This window comes from Chiloscyllium plagiosum, unplaced genomic scaffold, assembly GCF_037043375.1.
Source record: "Chiloscyllium plagiosum isolate Xiang-an unplaced genomic scaffold, Cpla_swu_hap1 HiC_scaffold_3, whole genome shotgun sequence".
Taxonomy (NCBI): Eukaryota; Metazoa; Chordata; class Chondrichthyes; order Orectolobiformes; family Hemiscylliidae; genus Chiloscyllium; species Chiloscyllium plagiosum.
Genome location: NW_028270141.1, coordinates 18,150,948 through 18,169,277, shown reverse-complemented (window position 1 = coordinate 18,169,277; position 18,330 = coordinate 18,150,948). Strand labels below are relative to the sequence as shown.

At 45.3% G+C, this 18,330-nt stretch overlaps 1 protein-coding gene across 7 annotated transcripts in view; it reads left to right on the top strand.

Annotated features, from left to right (window-relative positions):
* The first annotated feature begins 897 nt into the window (after positions 1-897).
* Positions 898-18,330, top strand: part of slc66a3 (solute carrier family 66 member 3) — a 43,275-nt gene continuing 25,842 nt past the window's right edge. For 3 of the 7 annotated variants that reach the window (XR_006309527.2, XR_006309525.2, XM_087977704.1), the window contains exons 1-2: positions 907-1,130; positions 16,776-16,858. Coding sequence is in view for 5 of the 7 variants with exons in the window: in XM_087977704.1 (XP_087833830.1) it covers positions 994-1,130; positions 16,776-16,858 (220 nt within the window). In the remaining 2 variants the exon portion in view is untranslated. Of the gene's footprint in view, positions 1,131-16,775; positions 16,859-18,330 lie in introns of all 7 variants that reach the window. The other 4 variants (XM_043677764.2, XM_043677763.2, XM_043677753.2 and 1 more) reach the window with 3 other exon arrangements.

The following is an 18,330-nucleotide window of genomic DNA, read 5'->3' as shown; positions in this document are numbered from 1 at the left end:
TTGAATGGTGGAGCAGGATCAAAGTGCTGAATGGCCTATTGTTCATGTTGGAGGGGGAAATAAGGATTGAAAGTTGAACTTACAGATGACTGGACACAGTGAGGGCCTTATATCTGCACAAGGAAAGTGGTTGTGCAACAATGAACAAACTGCAAAGGGTCATCACAGAAAGGCAAAGCATTTTCTGAATCTCAGGTTTCCATAATCTGAAAAGAAAAGCAAATATTTCAAAGGAACAGGAAATAAATGAGATGTTTCCATCTTAATGTTTGGGCTATAAGGGATCAACAATTAAGGTTGCTAGGAAACCAAGTTATAGGAGATATCTACAAAGAAAAAGCTATAGGTCAGTGTGTGGGCAAAACCTCAATGAGATCCTCTGTCCAATAAACGACTGTAAACATCTCGGAGGGAAAAAAAACACTGCTTGAAAAAAAAACATCGTTTCCTAATCAACCTGTTCACACTTCTGGTATAGGCCTCCTGGCGCAGAGGTAAGGATGTTACCAGGGCACCACAAGAAGTTCCATCTGAAGGTGAAAGTTGCCAGGAATGAGTTTCTCTCTGGCAGTGGGGCTGTCTCTAGGACAACCTAATACAGTATTTGTCTGGCCCGGCCAGTAATGGCTAAAAGTGCACACAGAAAACGTGCATTGGAAAGTAAGTGCATTAGTATTTTGCAAGAAGTGGCCTATCTTCCCCCCAATCAGCACTGACAGCAATACACTGTGTTAATATTTTATAGTGAGCTCAGCTTCCAGCTCTCAGGCCGGGGAAAGCGGATGCAAGAAGGAAATGAGTAAGAAGCAACCTCCAACCCGGGTCCGCCTACTTTTCTTGGGCGAGTACGGGTCGACTTCCAGCTCGCTGTTTGTTTAAAGGCGTATCCGGAAAGGGTCCTGTGTGTAGAGGGCTGTACCGTGAGGCTGAGACAGAGAGTGAGACAGAGACAGAGAGTGAGAGTGAGAGTGAGAGCGCGGTGCCCGGGCGGAGATGCTGCTGCTGATGTTCGCCAACGCCAGTAGTTTGCTGGTCTGCTCGGTCCTCAAACTGCCCCAAATCATCACCGTCATCTCCGCCAAAACTGCCCGAGGACTCAGTGTCCGCAGCCTGCTCCTGGAACTCATCGGGTCAGTGTCCGGGGAACGGGGTGGGGGGGTCAGTGTCCGGGGAACGGGGGGGGGGTCAGTGTCCGGGGAACGGGGGGGGTCAGTGTCCGGGGAACGGGGGGGGGGGGGGGGTCAGTGTCCGGGGAACGGGGGGGGGGGGTCAGTGTCCGGGGAACGGGGTGGGGGGGTCAGTGTCCGGGGAACGGGGGGGGGGTGGGGGGGTCAGTGTCCGGGGAACGGGGGGGGGGGGGGCAACAGAACATCCACAGTAAGGGGGCACTGAGCGACTGGGTGAGAGGGTGTGCCCTGGGTATACAGTGTGTGTGCGTGCGCGCCCTGGGTATACAGTGTGTGTGCGTGCGCGCCCTGTGTATACAGTGTGTGTGCGCGCGCCCTGGGTATACAGTGTGTGTGCGTGCGCGCCCTGGGTATACAGTGTGTGTGCGTGCGCGCCCTGGGTATACAGTGTGTGTGCGTGCGCGCCCTGGGTATACAGTGTGTGTGCGTGCGCGCCCTGGGTATACAGTGTGTGTGCGCGCGCCCTGGGTATACAGTGTGTGTGCGTGCGCGCCCTGGGTATACAGTGTGTGTGCGTGCGCGCCCTGGGTATACAGTGTGTGTGCGTGCGCGCCCGCCCTGGGTATACAGTGTGTGTGCGTGCGCGCCCTGGGTATACAGTGTGTGCGCGCGCGTCCTGGGTATACAGTGTGTGTGCGTGCGTCCTGGGTATACAGTGTGTGTGTGTGCGCGCCCTGGGTATACAGTGTGTGTGCGCGCGTCCTGGGTATACAGTGTGTGTGTGCGTGCGTCCTGGGTATACAGTGTGTGTGTGTGCGCGCCCTGGGTATACAGTGTGTGTGCGCGCGTCCTGGGTATACAGTGTGTGTGTGCGTGCGCACGCCCTGGGTATACAGTGTGTGTGTGTGTGCCCTGGGTATACGGAGTGTGTGTGTGCGCGCGCGCCCTGGGTATACAGTGTGTGTGTGTGCCCTGGGTATACGGAGTGTGTGCGCGCGCGCGCGCGCGCCCTGGGTATACAGAGTGTGTGTGTGTGCCCTGGGTATACAGTGCGCGAGCGTGTCTTGTGTTTACACTATGTGTGTGCGTGCGTGCTCTGGGTTTACAGGGTTAATGTATGCCCAGTGTTTGGAGGCGGTGGGTGTGGTGGGTGCGCGTGTGCACCCTGGGTTGGTCAGCGGAGGTGGCAAGGTGGGGTGCCTTAGGCTTGGTGTGGTGACCCATGTTTGAAGGATTGATTGGAGAGGGTGATTCCTCCTGGTGTGGTGGCTGGAGCCTGGTGATGAACAGGGCCATGGTGGGGAGCACAGGGGCGAGTGACAGTTGGTAGTTAGCAGTTTGCAGGCCTGTGGCTGCCCCAGAAATACAGCCCAGTCCAGAGAGATCTGGTGTGGTTCTGTCAGGAGGAGGGTACCACAGGCATTGCTTCACCTGATAGCTCTGTCGTGATTACTATCACTTGAGAACTTACACTGTTTTTAACATGTAATGAACATTTCAGTATTTCATTCCCAAATTCTAAGGATATTGATCCAAACGTACCTGATCAATTTTACTCTCTCATTCCCTATTCCTAATGCTATAATTCTGAAACTTTCAGCTTTTCAATCTCAAATCTCAGGATTGTTTCAGTCACTACTTTATATTTTTGCCTTAGCCAAATTATTCATTTGAAAGTTTGTGAGATATGTGATTTGACCAGAACCGAGTCTACCTTGTTTTGAATGTGAGGTCTCTGTAGTGTTCCTGTTTCAAACCCAGAGGATCCTATTGAAAACTCCCCATAATCTGCCACCTGGTTGCAGAATAATCGTCCTGATCTTGAGTCATCATTATTTTGGACTTGCAGAACCAAAAGGACAGCTCCCTTTACACCAAACCTGAATAGATTTTCACTTTGCATTCATCCGGTTTGGTTCCTAATTTACGCTATAAATGTGCCAAATCTTTGTTCAAGACAGGTTAAAAATGAAACCAGTGCTTGTTTATTACTGATTCACAGGTCAGGCCAGCATTTATCTCCCATTACTAATTGCCCAGAGGGCAGTTAAGAACCACCCACATTGCCATGGGTTTAAAGTCTGTAGAGCAGACCAGGCAAGAATGACGGATTTCCTTCCCTAAAGGACCATAATGAATCAGATGGGTTTTTCCTGACAATGGTTTCACGGTCATCATTAATTCCAGATTCTTTATTCCATCACCTGCCGTGGCAGGATTGGAACTCAGGTCTCCAGAACATTAGCTGAGTTTCTGGATTAATAGGCAAGCGATAACACCACTAGACCATCACCTTCCCCTAAAGTGCTCCCCCTCCATTGATGAAAGCATGGTCAGGGTCATTTAAGGCACTGAAATGCTTGATATCTGTTCTTTGAGTCTACTCCGAACATAGAATTCATGTAAAAATGGTCTTTTAGTTGGGAGTGAAGAAAAAGTCAGTATTTTAAATGAGAAATAGTATTTGAACAGTTTTAAAGGTGTGTGTGCCCTTTTTGAGAGGTCCATTGTAGAGCTGTAGTTCAGATTATTTTGAAATATAATGTGGGAAATTCTACCTTTTTATAATGAATGTGTTGTATTTTCTTTATCTTGGAGCATACTGTGCTTCAAGAAAGTGTTGCTGATGTCTCCACTAGCAAGTGCTGTTTCTGATCCTGTTAAATTGGAATGGTCGATTTTGAAAATGAGTTTCAAAATTATTTAAAACTTTATTTTACACAAAATCATTTTTTGGCATGTTGAATTTCCATTATTTGGAATAGATTGTATTGTAGAACAAAAAATATGAAATTAATATTGATTGATAAGTTGGAATTTGTGATTTCGCTATTAACTGACCAATTTGGCTCCCTTTATAAAATTAATTTAATTTTTTTTATTTGGAGGTTAGAGGTATTTTAAAATCAGAATAATCATTTACTAACTAGGCAGCTAAGTCTCATCCAAAAATCCCAAATGATTCAAAACCAAGTCAGTCAGATTAATTGGAATAGGCATGATTTAGAACTGAACCTAAAATACTTTGTGTAGATGTAAAACTTGTTTCAATCTCCCTGGAGGTATAACTTCCCAGGTAGAGGAGGAGTTTGATGGCCTAGATGTTTTGTTGTCTGATGGTCATGATGCCTATCAGTCGCCAATGTCCTGGTCTTCACACAGCAGATCGGTAGATCAGCGCTGAGTCTGGTCATACTACTCTCGACTCTGGGCTCATTCATTGGATTCTTTGGTCAGCAAGGAGATCTTCTGTGAAGTCCAGATGTATCCAGATGGTGTTGCCATTGGACACGAGAGTCTGGGCCTGTCTTCAATTTCCCCATGCTGGAATCAGTGAGCAAGAAGAAAAGGAATGGGGAGAAGAGGCAACCTTCTTGTACCCCATTGTTATGAGGCCGTTGAAGGAGTCTGTAGTGTCCGTAGCAGCTGAATTCATGATCTATGGCTTTGAAAATGTTGATGCACTGCTCAGGGATTCTGCCCTGTCTTGTGATATATCAGAGTAATTTCTGACACATGCTATATAAAGCCTTCTTGAAATCATTGAAGTTGATTACAAATGGCTTCCAATATTTTAGGCTCTGCTTAATAATGGCCCTTGCTGTACGGATCTGCTTACAGCATGAGCTACTAGCCTGGACCGCTGCCTGTTCTTCACAAACAGTACTTCTGTCTCCAGTCTGTTTGGAAGCACTGTGCTGAAGCCCTTGCCAGATATTGGCAGCAGTGTTCTGCCCCTCCGATAGCTGCAGATACTGAGGTCCTCCTTTCTTGGCAGCTTGATTCTTCCACTTGTTGTTTGGGCCATCCTCTAATGTGATCTCTCCTTAATCTGGTGTTCTTACATGTTTGAACAACTCTGGTAATGTCATCAATCCCGGGTGGTTTGATCCTTAGTCTCATGGTGGCTGTTTCTTTTGGACCTCTGATCTGGCAATTTCTCCCAGGTTGGCATTCAGCTGCTGAGATGTGGTGATGTTGCTTTAAGCACCAACCAGTTTCCAAATGGCTCTGCAGCATGTTGGAGTTATTTCAATTTGCTGTTTCTTCAGTCTCCCTGCTTTGTAACTCATTCTATCCTTGTTTATCTCTACTGCGGCTCTCCTTCATGGCTTCATCTGTACTTTTAACTGTTTTCATATCTTTTCTCAATGTTCTTTTCCTGGTCCCTGTTGATGGTCATTGGCTTTCTTTCACTCATCAACCTCTGTGCTGGGTCAGAACTTTGTTGTTCTTTGTTAGTCTCTCTCCTCTGTTCTTAAATTCTCCTTAATTCCTGGTTTGAGGAAGTGGGAATTATTCGGTTTTATCTGGCTCCATTACCATTTTAAATCTGTTGGAATAGGGTCAGTCAGATATACGTCCTTCTTCAATGTTTTTGTTGTAACATTGTTTGTATTTGATCCTGGCCTGTTTGGCCTGTGTTGCTGACTAGATCAGCATTTATTGCCCAGAGAGCAGTTAAGAGTCTACCACATTGCTTTGGGTCTGGAGTCGCACAAAAGCAGTTTCCTTCCCTAAAGAACATTACTGAACCAGATGGGTTTCTATGACAATCGATAGTGGTTGCCATTAGGCTAGTTTTTTTATTCCAGATTTTTATTGAATTCAGATTTTCACCATCTGCCTTGATAGGATTTAAACCCACACCCCCTGAACATTAATCTAGGGTTGTGGAATACTAGATCGATGACATTACCATTAACCTACTGCTTATCCTGAGGCCTCTATGACTTTGTGGCTGTTGCTTTTGTCTGCTTGAAGTAGACCATGTCTGACACAAGGTGGTGGTCTGATCGTATGGCAGCACCTTGCCAACTCCAGGTGATTTGTAGGGATATCTCCTGTCTCCTAATACATATGTAGTAATCTAGTTCCGTGTGTTATCATCTGGAGATCCCCATGTCATTTTGTGGATGCCCTTGTGTTTATACAAAGCCGCATTGGTCTTCCAGTGACTCCACATGGTGTGTGAATTAAACACCATCAACATGGCCATTCTAGAATGATCTGCAATTTATTGCAGCAAGGCATGCAAGAGAATAGCCTATCTAAGATCCTGGGCATCTCTCGGAGAGGCAATGTCACTCATGTAGAAGTACTACACTGGGCTGGTCAGAGGTGCTGCTGGGACTTTGTGTGTGTGAGAGAGAGATGTCTGAGAGTGCTAAGAGATGCATTTCACTTCCCACATGTAATGCCCTAGTGTGCCAATTGAATGGACACTACCAGGTAGGAAAAGAAGATCTGGTGAAGTACATTTTAGGAGAACCATTAAGACCATCACTTTGGATGGGACAAGAAAGATTACCAAGGACTTCTGGTAGAGTCCTGCTGCCCATTGTCCCACGTGAAATTGGGGGAGCTATGTATAAGTCTGAAGGTATAAGCTAGGAGAAAGTGAGGGCTGCAGATGCTGGAGATCAGAGCTGAAAATGTGTTGCTGGAAAAGCGCAGCAGGTCAGGCAGCCTCCAAGAAGCAGGAGAATCGACGTTTTGGGCATAAGCCCTTCTTCAGCTTAAGGTATAAGATGTCTTATTGTTAGACATAACAAGTTGTTGTGATTCCTGGGAATTATGTGGTGATTAACTCACTTCCTGCTTCTCCAAACCACCATCAACAAGGTACAGGTCAGGAGTGGTTTCCAGTACGGTCCACTCGCTGGATAAGTGCAGCCCCAGTACACGCTCACGAAACTCGACACCAACCAGGACTAAGCAGCCCATCCACTACCCTAAATATTCACACCTCCATGACTGGTGCACAGTAGCAGCAGTGTGTGTACCTTACACACAACGTATTGCAGAAACTTGTCACATCACCTTCAACAGCAATTCTTTAACCCAATCACCAAGGAAAACAGTGGTGACAGATACCTGCGAACACCACCGCATGCAAGTTCCCATCCAAGCCACATACCATCGTCAACTGGAAATATGTTGCTTATCTTTCACTGTTACTAGTTAAAAATTCTGGAATTCCCTCCCTAAATCCATTGTACTAGTACTTTAACCACTATCTTCTCAAATATAATTGGGTTAGACTTGCCAGTGACATTCTGTGAATGACTTTGGGGAAAAGAGAAATGCAACTTCTCTACACTGTCCAAAGCTTCAGTGTGTTTTGTAAAGTGTGATACACAGAATTATAAAAAGGAGCCATCAGGGTAAATGTGGGCCAGGAAACCTCCCACTGACAACCACATCCCATCCTCCCTCAGCTGATGAATCAGTACTCCTAACGTTGAACACCACTTGGAAGAAGCACTCAGTGCAGCAAGGACACAGAATGTGCTCGGATGGTGCTTTCATTGTCCATCACAGACTGGCTTAGTATAGAGCATTACTGATGGAGCTGGTGAGGTCCCAAAGGACATAGCTGCTCGACTGGGTCTGCAGCAGGTGGGGAGGGAATCAACAAAAGAGAAAGAAGTATTTGACTTAATCCTCAACAATGTACCTGCTGCAGACGCATCTGTCCATGACAGTATCAGTGAGAGTGATAACTGCACAGTCCTTGTGGAGACAAAGTCCTGTAATCACGTTGACAATACCTTGCGTCCAGTTGTGTGGAACTGTCACTACTGAATACAACAAGTTTCAAACATGTCTAGCAACTCAAGATGGGGGCCATCAACAGTAGTGGAATTGTACTCCAACACAGTCTCATGGTCTGGCACCATTCCCCACTCTACTACTACTGCTGTCAAGCTCAAGGACAAATCCTGCTTCAGTGAAGAGTGTAAGAGGGCCTACTTAAAAATGGAGTGCCAACCTGGCGAAGCTACCACACAGGACTGTTTGTGTTCAAAACAGCATAAACATCAAGTGGTAGAATAGGGCAGCACGGTGGCTCAGTGGTTAGCACTGTTGCCTCACAGCGCCAGGGACCTGGGTATGATTCTAGCCTTGGACGACTGTCTGTGTGGAGTTTGCACATTTTCCCTGTGTCTGTGTGGGTTTCCTCCAGGTCCTCCAGTTTCCTCCCACAGTCCAAAGATGTGCAAGTTAGGTGAATTGGCCATGTTAAATTGCCCATACTGTTCAGGGGTGTGTAGGTTAGGTGCATTAGTTAGAAGAAATGTAGAATAATAAGCATAGGGAAATGGGTCCTGGTGGGATACTCTTCAGAGGACGTATTGGGTCAAATGGCCTGTTTCCACACTCTAGGGATTCTATGATCCTACAACCAACGGATCAGATAAAAATTCTGCAGTCCCACCATACCCAGTCATGAATGATCGTGGACAATTCAACATCTCATTGGAGGAGAAGGCTCTGCAAATATTCACAACCTCAGTGATGGAAGAGCCTATCACATCAGTGCCAAAGATGAGGTTGAAGCCTTCACAACAATCATTAGCCAAGTGGGTAATTCATCTCAACCTCCTTCAGAGCTGCCCAGCATTATAGATAATCGGGCTCATGCTAACTAGTGGCAAGGATCAATTACTCCATAGAAATGCCAGGCATTGACAATCTAATCACTAAGCATCTTGACATTCAATGAAATTACCATCGCTGAATCTCCCACTATCAACTTTCTGCGGGTTCCAATTGACCAGAGACTCCCCAATATCAATACCGTGGCAACAACAGCCAGTCAGAGGTTAAGAATACTGCAGTGAGTAACACCTCCTGACTCTCCAAAGCCTGTCCACCATCTACAAGGCACAGGTCAGGAATGTGGTGGAATATTCCCCACTTGCCTAGATGGGTGTAACTCTAAAACACTCAAGAAGCTTAACGCCATCCAGGAAATAGCATCCTGCTTGATTGGCACCGCATCCATTCTCTCTACCACTGATGCTCAATGTGTACCATTTACAATGCGCACTGCAGAAATTCACCAAATATCTTAAGACAACACCTTCCGAACCTACAGACCACTTCCATCTAGGACAAGGACAGAAGATACATAGGAATACCACCAGTTGCAAGTTCCCTTCAGAGTCATTCACCATCCTGACTTGGAAATGTACTGCCATCCTTACAGTGTCATTCGGTCAAAATCCTAATTGCTCTCCCAAATGGCATTGTGGGTCAACCTACAACAAATGGACTGCACGATTCAAGAAAGTAGCCCACCAACACCTTCTGAAGGGTAGGGCAACATGGACAGGTAAATCCTGGATGAGCCACAACATCTTCCTCCCACAACAAACAGAAAGTGCTGGAGAAACTCAGGACCAGCAGCATCAATAGTGAGAGAGAAACCGAATTCATGTTTCAATCCATTATGGCAGTTCTTCAGAACTTGATTTCTTTATTGAGATCTCCCTGCTAGAGTTCTATATAAATTTAATGTAACTTTGATTTTTATAGCCTGTGCCCTCCTGATGAAAGGTTAAGCCTGAAACGTTGACTCTCTTGCTCCTCAGATGCTGCCTGACCTGCTGTGCTTTTTCCAACACCACACTCTGACTTAGATTAGATTAGATTAGATTAGATTAGATTACAGTGTGGAAACAGGCCCTTCGGCCCAACAAGTCCACACCGACCCGCCGAAGCGAAACCCACCCATACCCCTACATTTACCCCTTACCTAACACTGCGGGCAATTTAGTATGGCCAATTCACCTAACCTGCACATCTTTGGACTGTGGGAGGAAACCGGAGCACCCGGAGGAAACCCACGCAGACACGGGGAGAACGTGCAAACTCCACACAGTCAGTCGCCTGAGTCGGGAATTGAACCCGGGTCTCTGGCGCTGCGAGGCAGCAGTGCTAACCACTGTGCCACCGTGCCGACTTCTCCAGCATCTGCAGTCCTCCTATGCCTTCTGTTTATACAACCTGGAATCTCTCATGCTCTATTAAGTGCTTTGTTAACCTATCCTGAGACCTGCAAAAATATATGCATATACATGCCCAAGATTATCTATCTGTTAACCACTTTAAATTATTAAAAAATTAGCATGTATTGTCTCTCTCCCTCTTCCTTCCAAAATGCATTGTCTGACACATTTTTGTTTTAAATACATTTTTCACATACTCCGTTCACCAGTTCATTTTGTATCCTCTTTAAATCTATTACCTAGAGGTTACCAGAGTCGTATCAGACCATAGGGCTGCTCTCTCCTATTAGAGAGACAGTTGATATGGTTTTACCTGAGGGTCACCGTTCCTCAGACAAGAGGCGAGATTGAGAAGGAGAGTCCCTCATGGTAACCTTAGCTGGTGAGAATTGAACCCACACTGTTGCCATCACTCTACATCGCAGTCCAGCCAACCAAGCCAAACCCAATTCAAAGCTTACAGATAACACAAAGCTTGGAAGTAAAGTTAATCGTTGATAGTTTTGTTTTTAAAAAAAAACTATTTTCTGATTAACCTGTTCAAAGATGTTATTATACAACTCTGCAACAGATACAACTTGAACCAGACCCCTAGTGCAGAGGAAGGACATTACCATTGTGCCACAAGTACCATAGGTAGTGATAGCATCTTTGAAATTGTACAATGTCATTACAGCCTTCCACTGAACTTTCCTATCTGATACTGGGAACAGGATAGGCAGCATTCAATTTAAAACACACAAATATTGCAATATTCGTCCCAACCACTTGTTCTTTAAGTTTAAACTTTGAACAGATTGTTTCAATTGTAAAACTATACAGCATGTAGATAAATTTTCCAGATAATTAATTTTATTACACTGAAATGTGGGAATCCAATGCAAAAATCACTGTAGTTGTAGTTGATGTACATGTCCCTTAATTGGTAACAGGAAACTAATATAGTTAAACTGTAATTGAGGTACAATTAATGAATAACTTGATGCTCCCTTGGATAGTGAGATACGTCAGCTTAGGTTTTCTGCTGTTAAACGCATATCCAGCTCGAGATAAATGGATCATCGTCTTCTGTTTTGCCAACATTTGTTCTTTTGGTAGACTTGGTGAAAGCACTTTTTAATCATTATGAACATGTTTTAGTCTTTAGTTCAATTTTAATCTTTATGAACATCTAACTTGTGAGGCAGGACTGACAGAACTTGGGTTAGTACAACACGAATATAATTTTATACTCGTACTTTAGGTTAAAAATTTGAGATAAAGCTTGACTAGAATATCTATGCAACTTGAAGCATTAATATAATTGCTACATTGATCAGTGTATAGGAAGTGTAATTGACTAATAAAGCTAATCTGAAATGTACAAAAATTTAATTTAAAAAATTATACAACTTAACATTGGGCTCTAATATGGGCAGGAGAAAATGAGTTCTGCAGATGCTGGAGATCAGAGCTGAAAATGTGTTGCTGGAGAAGCGCAGCAGGTCAGGCAGCATCCAGGGAACAGGAGAATCGACGTTTCGGGCATAAGCCTCATATGGGCAACCAACTGAAGTGAATGCTGTTGACTGTTTGGGGGAAACAAAATCTAGTGTAGCCCTAGATAGGTTCCTGAAGTGTTGGCACTAATTCAGAGAAAGTACCGTACAATGTTTGGACCAGTGAGCTAAATACAGGCCCAATATGTGGTTATACTGATACACTGCAGGTTTTAATTTTGACAAATTCGTTAGTAATTTGGAAGCTGTACAATGGTAGCATCTATACCTGAGGAGGAATCTGGCTTCATACCTGTTTTAGGTCAGATGCACTACAGGATAAAAATTCTTTGTAAGTAATTCTTTGTGGGCGGCACGGTGGCACAGTGGTTAGCACTGCTGCCTCACAGCGCCAGAGACCCGGGTTCAATTCCCGACTCAGGCGACTGACCGTGTGGAGTTTGCACATTCTCCCCGTGTCTGCGTGGGTTTCCTCCGGGTGCTCCGGTTTCCTCCCACAGTCCAAAGATGTGCAGGTCAGGTGAATTGGCTATGCTAAATTGCCCGTAGTGTTAGGTTAAAGGGGTAAATGTAGGGGTATGGGTGGGTTGCGCTTCGGCAGGTCGGTGTGGACTTGTTGGGCCGAAGGGCCTGTTTCCACACTGTAAGTAATCTAATCTAATCTAACAAAATGCTTGCCTTGATGAACGGGGGTTAATGGGCAGAAAGATCAAATCCGTGTATTATCAAAACTCCAGATATGGACATGTAATATTTAAATGCTGCAATTTAGTTGTGTTGTGATCAGACGATATGCCTTACCAAAGGGGAAAGCATTTCCGACATTTTGCTCTGAATAAAGCCAAACCCACAGTGGGAAATGTCAACTGTATCCATATATTTTAATAGTTTTAACATTTTTGAAATTCCAAATGAACAGGCAGGAACCAGGCAGTTTATTTTGCCAGGTACTAGTTTGAATTTTATTGCGTGGGAATTTTAGGCTGGCCTTTTAAGAGCGTGGGAACGTCGTTGTTGCAGCCAGCCTTCTGTGAAGGGACCAGTCATGAAGTCCTTTTCATGACATTCCCCTCTATGCCCAGAATGACCATGAATCACTAGTGTAACAATTCTGTTTCCAGGAAGTTATTTATTGAGTAAAAACAAAATGTTGTCAAGGCTGGAATTTGGAAATGAAAACAGAGAAACTCAGCAGGTTTGGAAACATGTGTGGAGAGAAAAATGGAGTTACTGGGTGGAATCTTGACTTCTCTTGGCTCAGTGTGAATTGTAGGCAAAAGTGAGGACTGCAGATGCTGGAAATCAGTCTAGATTAGAGTGGTAGGCTCCCTACCCTCATTCCTGATGAAAGGCTTTTGCCCGAAACGTCGATTTTCCTGCTCCTCGGATGCTGCCTGACCTGCTGTGCTTTTCCAGCACCACTCTAATCTAGACTAAATGTGTGTTGTGTTGAATTTGGTTGAGTGAAACTTATCGCGAGGCTGGTTACGTTTCCTTGCCTGATCTCGCCAAACTTCAATTGCTGCTGTTGATCCACAAGTTTCAAGATAAGTCTCTGTCCTTTAGATTAGATTAGATTACTAGATTAGATTACTTACAGTGTGGAAACAGGCCCTTCGGCCCAACAAGTCCACACCGACTCGCCAAAGCGTACCACAGACCCATTCCCCTACATTTACCCCTTCACCTAACACTACGGGCAATTTAGCATGGCCAATTCACCTAATCTGCACATTTTTGGATTGTGGGAGGAAACCAGAGCACCCAGAGGAAACCCATACAGACACAGGGAGGATGTGCAAACTCCACACAAAGAGTCGCCTGAGGTGGGAATTGAACCCGGGTCTCTGGCGCTGTGAGGCAGCAGTGCTAACCACTTTGCCACCGTGCCGCCTAGCATACCACGTGTCATTCCTGAAAGAGATTTCCACTTACCTGACATCCACTATAAGACTGGTATCTCTTGTGGCCATGCCATCTTTAAGAGTCCACAATGCGTCTGGAGGAGCACTGGCATCTGCCTTGGTCGAGACCAGTGACTGACAATGGCAAGGTGGTGCATCCTCTTCCCAGGGAACGGACAGAGGGGGCGATGCCAGCACATGATGTCTGCTTGCTTAAGAGATTGCCACCCAAGACAGGGCCTTGTCCAGGATTTAGAGAACCATGCAGAAGGAAGGTTGATGACCTTCTCTGTGCCACAAGAGTAAGTACTATACTCTGCTGTCTGCTCCCTCTCATTCTCACTCGATTTGCGCTCCTACACTCGCCTCCCATCCAGGCCTCTGCTCTGGCAGCCTCCTCTGTTGCATGCAAAATCTTTCTTCACTCTCTCCCCGTACGCCTCCCCCCCCACCCCCCCCCAGTACTAACCCTGCATTCCCAACCCCGACACCCCTCTGAGCTGCTTGTTTATTCTCCTGGAATACCCCAAGGCCATTTCAAACATGCACCAGCACTAACAGTCACACCATCTTCTTGTATCTAACCCCTTTGCCCTGTGTCATTACTGTAGAAGACATCCCACAGCACGATGGAGCGAAGACAAACTAGGAAGGGAAGGGGGGCTTTCCAGGAGACAGAGTCCTTATTGCCTCACAAGGAGAGGATTCTCTTCCTCACGGGGAAAGACTGGTCCATGTTAGGCAGGAGTACAGAGCACCACGTGTTGTTAGCCTTGGAACACTGACATCGAAATATCTCACAGAACGGAAACAGGCCGGTCAGGTTTCCTAAATGGAATGGGTCCCATAGGAGGCGGGAGTGTGGGATGTGAGGTTGCTGAGGACCCCTGACCCATGGTCATGCAGATGGACGAGGGAGAGAGGCCCCAGGTCACTGGCACTCGGAGGAGAGCTGCTGGCCATCTCTCTGCACAGCCCCCAGCAGGAGAAGGCTGTGTGGTCCCACCAATGAGGGACTTTGTGGATGTGTTTAGAGATGAATTACATCAGCCAAAATATGTACGAGCCATTTTCGCCGAGGAGCTGGAGCAATGCAGTGGACTGAGATAGACCCAGACCCTCCGAGATTCGATTAGGTTCCCTACAGTATGGAAACAGGCCCTGCGACCCAACAAGTCCACACCTACCCTTCGAAGAGTAACCCACCCAAGACTCATTCCCTACATTTACCTCTGACTAATGCACCTAACCTACACATCCCTGAACACTATGGGCAATTTAGCATGGCCAGTTCATCTAAGCTATACATCTTTGGATTGTGAGAAGAAACTGGAGTACCTGGAAGAAGCCTACACAGACACTGGGAGAATGTGCAAACTCCACACAGATAGTGGCCCGAGGCACTATAATTGGAAGATCGCTGTTGTAACCCCCTTGTTCAAGAAAGGATCAAGTCAAAAGATGGAAAATTATAGGCCAATTAGCCTAACCTCAGTTGTTGGCAAAATTCTAAAATCCATCATTAAGGATGAGGTTTCTAAATTCTTGGAAAAGCAGGGTCGGATTAGAACAAGTCAACATGGATTTAGTAAGGGGAGGTCATGCCTGACAAACCTGTTGGAATTCTTTGAAGAGGTGACAAGTAGGTTAGACCGGGGAAACCCAGTGGATGTGGTCTACTTAGACTTCCAAAAGGCCTTTGATAAGGTGCCACATGGGAGGCTGCTGAGCAAGGTGAGAACCCATGGTGTTCGAGAAGAGCTACTGGTATGGATTGAGGACTGGCTGTCTGACAGAAAGCAGAGAGTTGGGATAAAAGGTTGTTTTTTGGAATGGCAGCTGGTGACAAGCGGTGTCCCGCAGGGTTCAGTGTTGGGGCCGCAGCTGTTTACGTTATATATTAATGATCTGGATGAAGGGACTGGGGGCATTCTAACGAAGTTTGCTGATGATACAACGTTAGGTGGACAGGCAGGTAGTACTGAGGAAGTGGGGAGGCTGCAGAAGGATCTAGACAGTTTGGGAGAGTGGTCCAGGAAATGGCTGATGGAATTCAATGTGAGCAAATGCGAGGTCTTGCACTTTAGAAAAAAAGAATCACAAGCATGGACTACTTTCTAAACGGTGAGAAAATTCATAAAGCCAAAGTACAACGGGATCTGGGAGTGCTAGGCGAGGATTCTCTAAAGGTAAACATGCAGGTTGAGTCCGTGATTAAGAAAGCGAATGCAATGTTGTCATTTATCTCAAGATGGTTGGATTTTAAAAGCACTGTTGTGCTACTGAGACTTTATAAAGCTCTGGTTAGGCCCCATTTGGAGTACTGTGTCCAGTTTTGGTCCCCACACCTCAGGAAGGACATACTGGCACTGGAGCGTGTCCAGCGGAGATTCACACGGATGATCCCTGGAATGGTAGGTCTAACTTACGAGGAACGGCTGAGGATCCTGGGATTGTATTCATTGGAGTCTAGAAGATTAAGGGGAGATCTAATAGAAACTTACAAGATAATATATGGCTTGGAAAGGGTGGACGCTAGAAAATTTTTTCTGTTAGGCGAGGAGACTAGGACCCGTGGACACAGCCTTAGAATTAGAGGGGGTAAATTCAGAACAGAAATGCGGAGACATTTCTTCAGCCAGAGAGTGATGGGCCTATGGAATTCATTGCCGCAGAGTGCAGTGGAGGCCGGGACGCTAAATGTCTTCAAGGCAGAGATTGATAAATTCTTGATGTCACAAGGAATTAAGGGCTACGGGGAGAATGCGGGTAAGTGGAGTTGAAATGCTCATCAGCCATGATTGAATGGCGGAGTGGACTTGATGGGACGAATGGCCTTACTTCCACTCCTATGTCTTATGGCAGGAATCAAACCCGGGTCCCTGGCCTGCTGTGAGGCAGCAGTGCTAACCACTGAGTCACCATGCCATCCTACGAGTTTCAGTGTTCAGGACCAAAGCCAGGAACAACAGGGTGGAGAGCTGATTCCTGTTGTCGATCTACACTCACTTATTTGTTCAATCTCCTGTCTTTTAGCTTTTCATCCACTGTTTAAATGCTAACCTCAGATTTGCCATTGTATTACTGTGTGGTGTCACTCTTGTCTGACAACTATTGAGATTTAATTGAGAGGTTTTAGTAAATGTCATGTAGGAGGTAAACTGTTGAGCTACCCTTTGCGCCTGTTAAATTTTGTTTCTGTTCTTTAACAATTAATATAATAAGAGGGAAAGGCGAGAAAAGAGAGAGAATAGTTTGTCAGTCAGAAATAAATATTTAATTGTAAGTAGCATTTGGATCTCTTCCTGTCTCTTTGACAATTTTTGAGTGTGTTGTTAATAATTTGCTCAAATAGTTTGTCTACTGTCCTTTACATAGGAAACATTTAATTCCTACAACTGGTTTTAAATTGACTGATTTAAGAACAAATGATTTTATTTGTTTTAGGTTTTTGATTTTCCTGACGTACCAGACTTACTATGAGTACCCATTGACAACATACTTGGAGTATCCAGTCTTAATTGTACAAGGTAACCAATTATTTAGTATGCTGCTATAACGACAAACTAAGCAGGGGACAGGGTGAAAAAAAGTTGTCATACTCCTGTCTTTGTGTAAAGGGTAAAAGGACTCTGACAGTGCAATATGGAATAAGAATGGTTGTCTCCAAGCCAACATCCTCAGTCACTGAGTGGGATAAATGGCAGCACTGCCTATTGTCGTTTCTATAATCGGTGTAGAGGCGCACTGGACAGCGAACCAGGAAGCTGCACAGGCTGTGTGTTTTCAAGTCTGATCCTGTGTAAAGTTAGCCACATGGCATTCAGGGTACTGCTGCACGAAAGCTAGCACACAGGAAACTTTTCAATCCGACAAGTGGTTTTAAAGTACGAAAATTAACTGTTTTGAGAACAAATGATTTGACCCATTTGATCAACAGGTAACTGGGAAGGCTAATGGAATGTTGGAGGAGGGAAATCTTATTGCAGGTGTATAAGGTGCTGGTCAGACCATGTCTAGAGTACTTTGAGCAGTATTGGTCCCCTTATTTAGAGAAAGATATTTCATTTCAGAGAGGATTCACTAAGATAATTCCTGGGATGGAGTGATTGTCTTATGAGCAAAGGTTAAACAGGTCGGGATTGTACTCACCAGAGATGACAAGAATGAGAGGTGATCTCATGGACACAGGAAGGATTTTAAAGGGGCTTGCCAGATAAATGCTGAGAGGATATTGTGGGACTGTCCAGGACAGGGCATAGTCTCAGGATAGAGGGGCACCAATTTAAGACTGAGATAAGGAGGAAGTTCTTCTCTATAAGGTCAGAGTCCTTGTGTATATTTAAGGCTGAAATAATGCATGTTTTCTTAATCAGTAGGAGAATCAAGGATTACAGGGAAAAGGCAGGAAAGTGGATGTGAAGAATTTCAGATCTGTCGTGATACTATTGAATGGTGCAGCAGGCGTGATGGGCCAAACAGCCTATTCCTGTTCCTTATAGTCTGTATAATTACCTGAAGGACAAAAAGGAAATCCCCAGCTCCCTGTAATTCAGCATTAACCAGTGATCTCTGTTGGAAAGTGTACATGAAGATGTTTGGATGCATTGGGCATGATTTTGACTTGCTCTGCAAATGGATTATTCATGTCTGCCAGCCTCTAGGCAGCCTGCCCGAAAAGGATCCAGCAAGTAGGAAGGAAGTAGTGCAAACATTCAGAAAGGAGGAAGCGAGAGTGTGGTGTTGGAAAAGCACAGCAGGTCAGGTAGCATTCGAGGAGTAGGAGAATCGACGTTTCGGACAGAAGCCCTTCATCAGGAATGTAATACCTGATGTTTAATATTCTACAAGCTGAGATTCAAAATGTACTGAATCAAAGGAATCCCTAAGCTTATACTTCATCACGTTATCACATCGGTATAGCATGTGACCCGTGTTTAGTGCTCTGCTTTTCTAACTTTTCCCACTGGGACCCCTTACTGAGGCTTAAACATTGGCATGC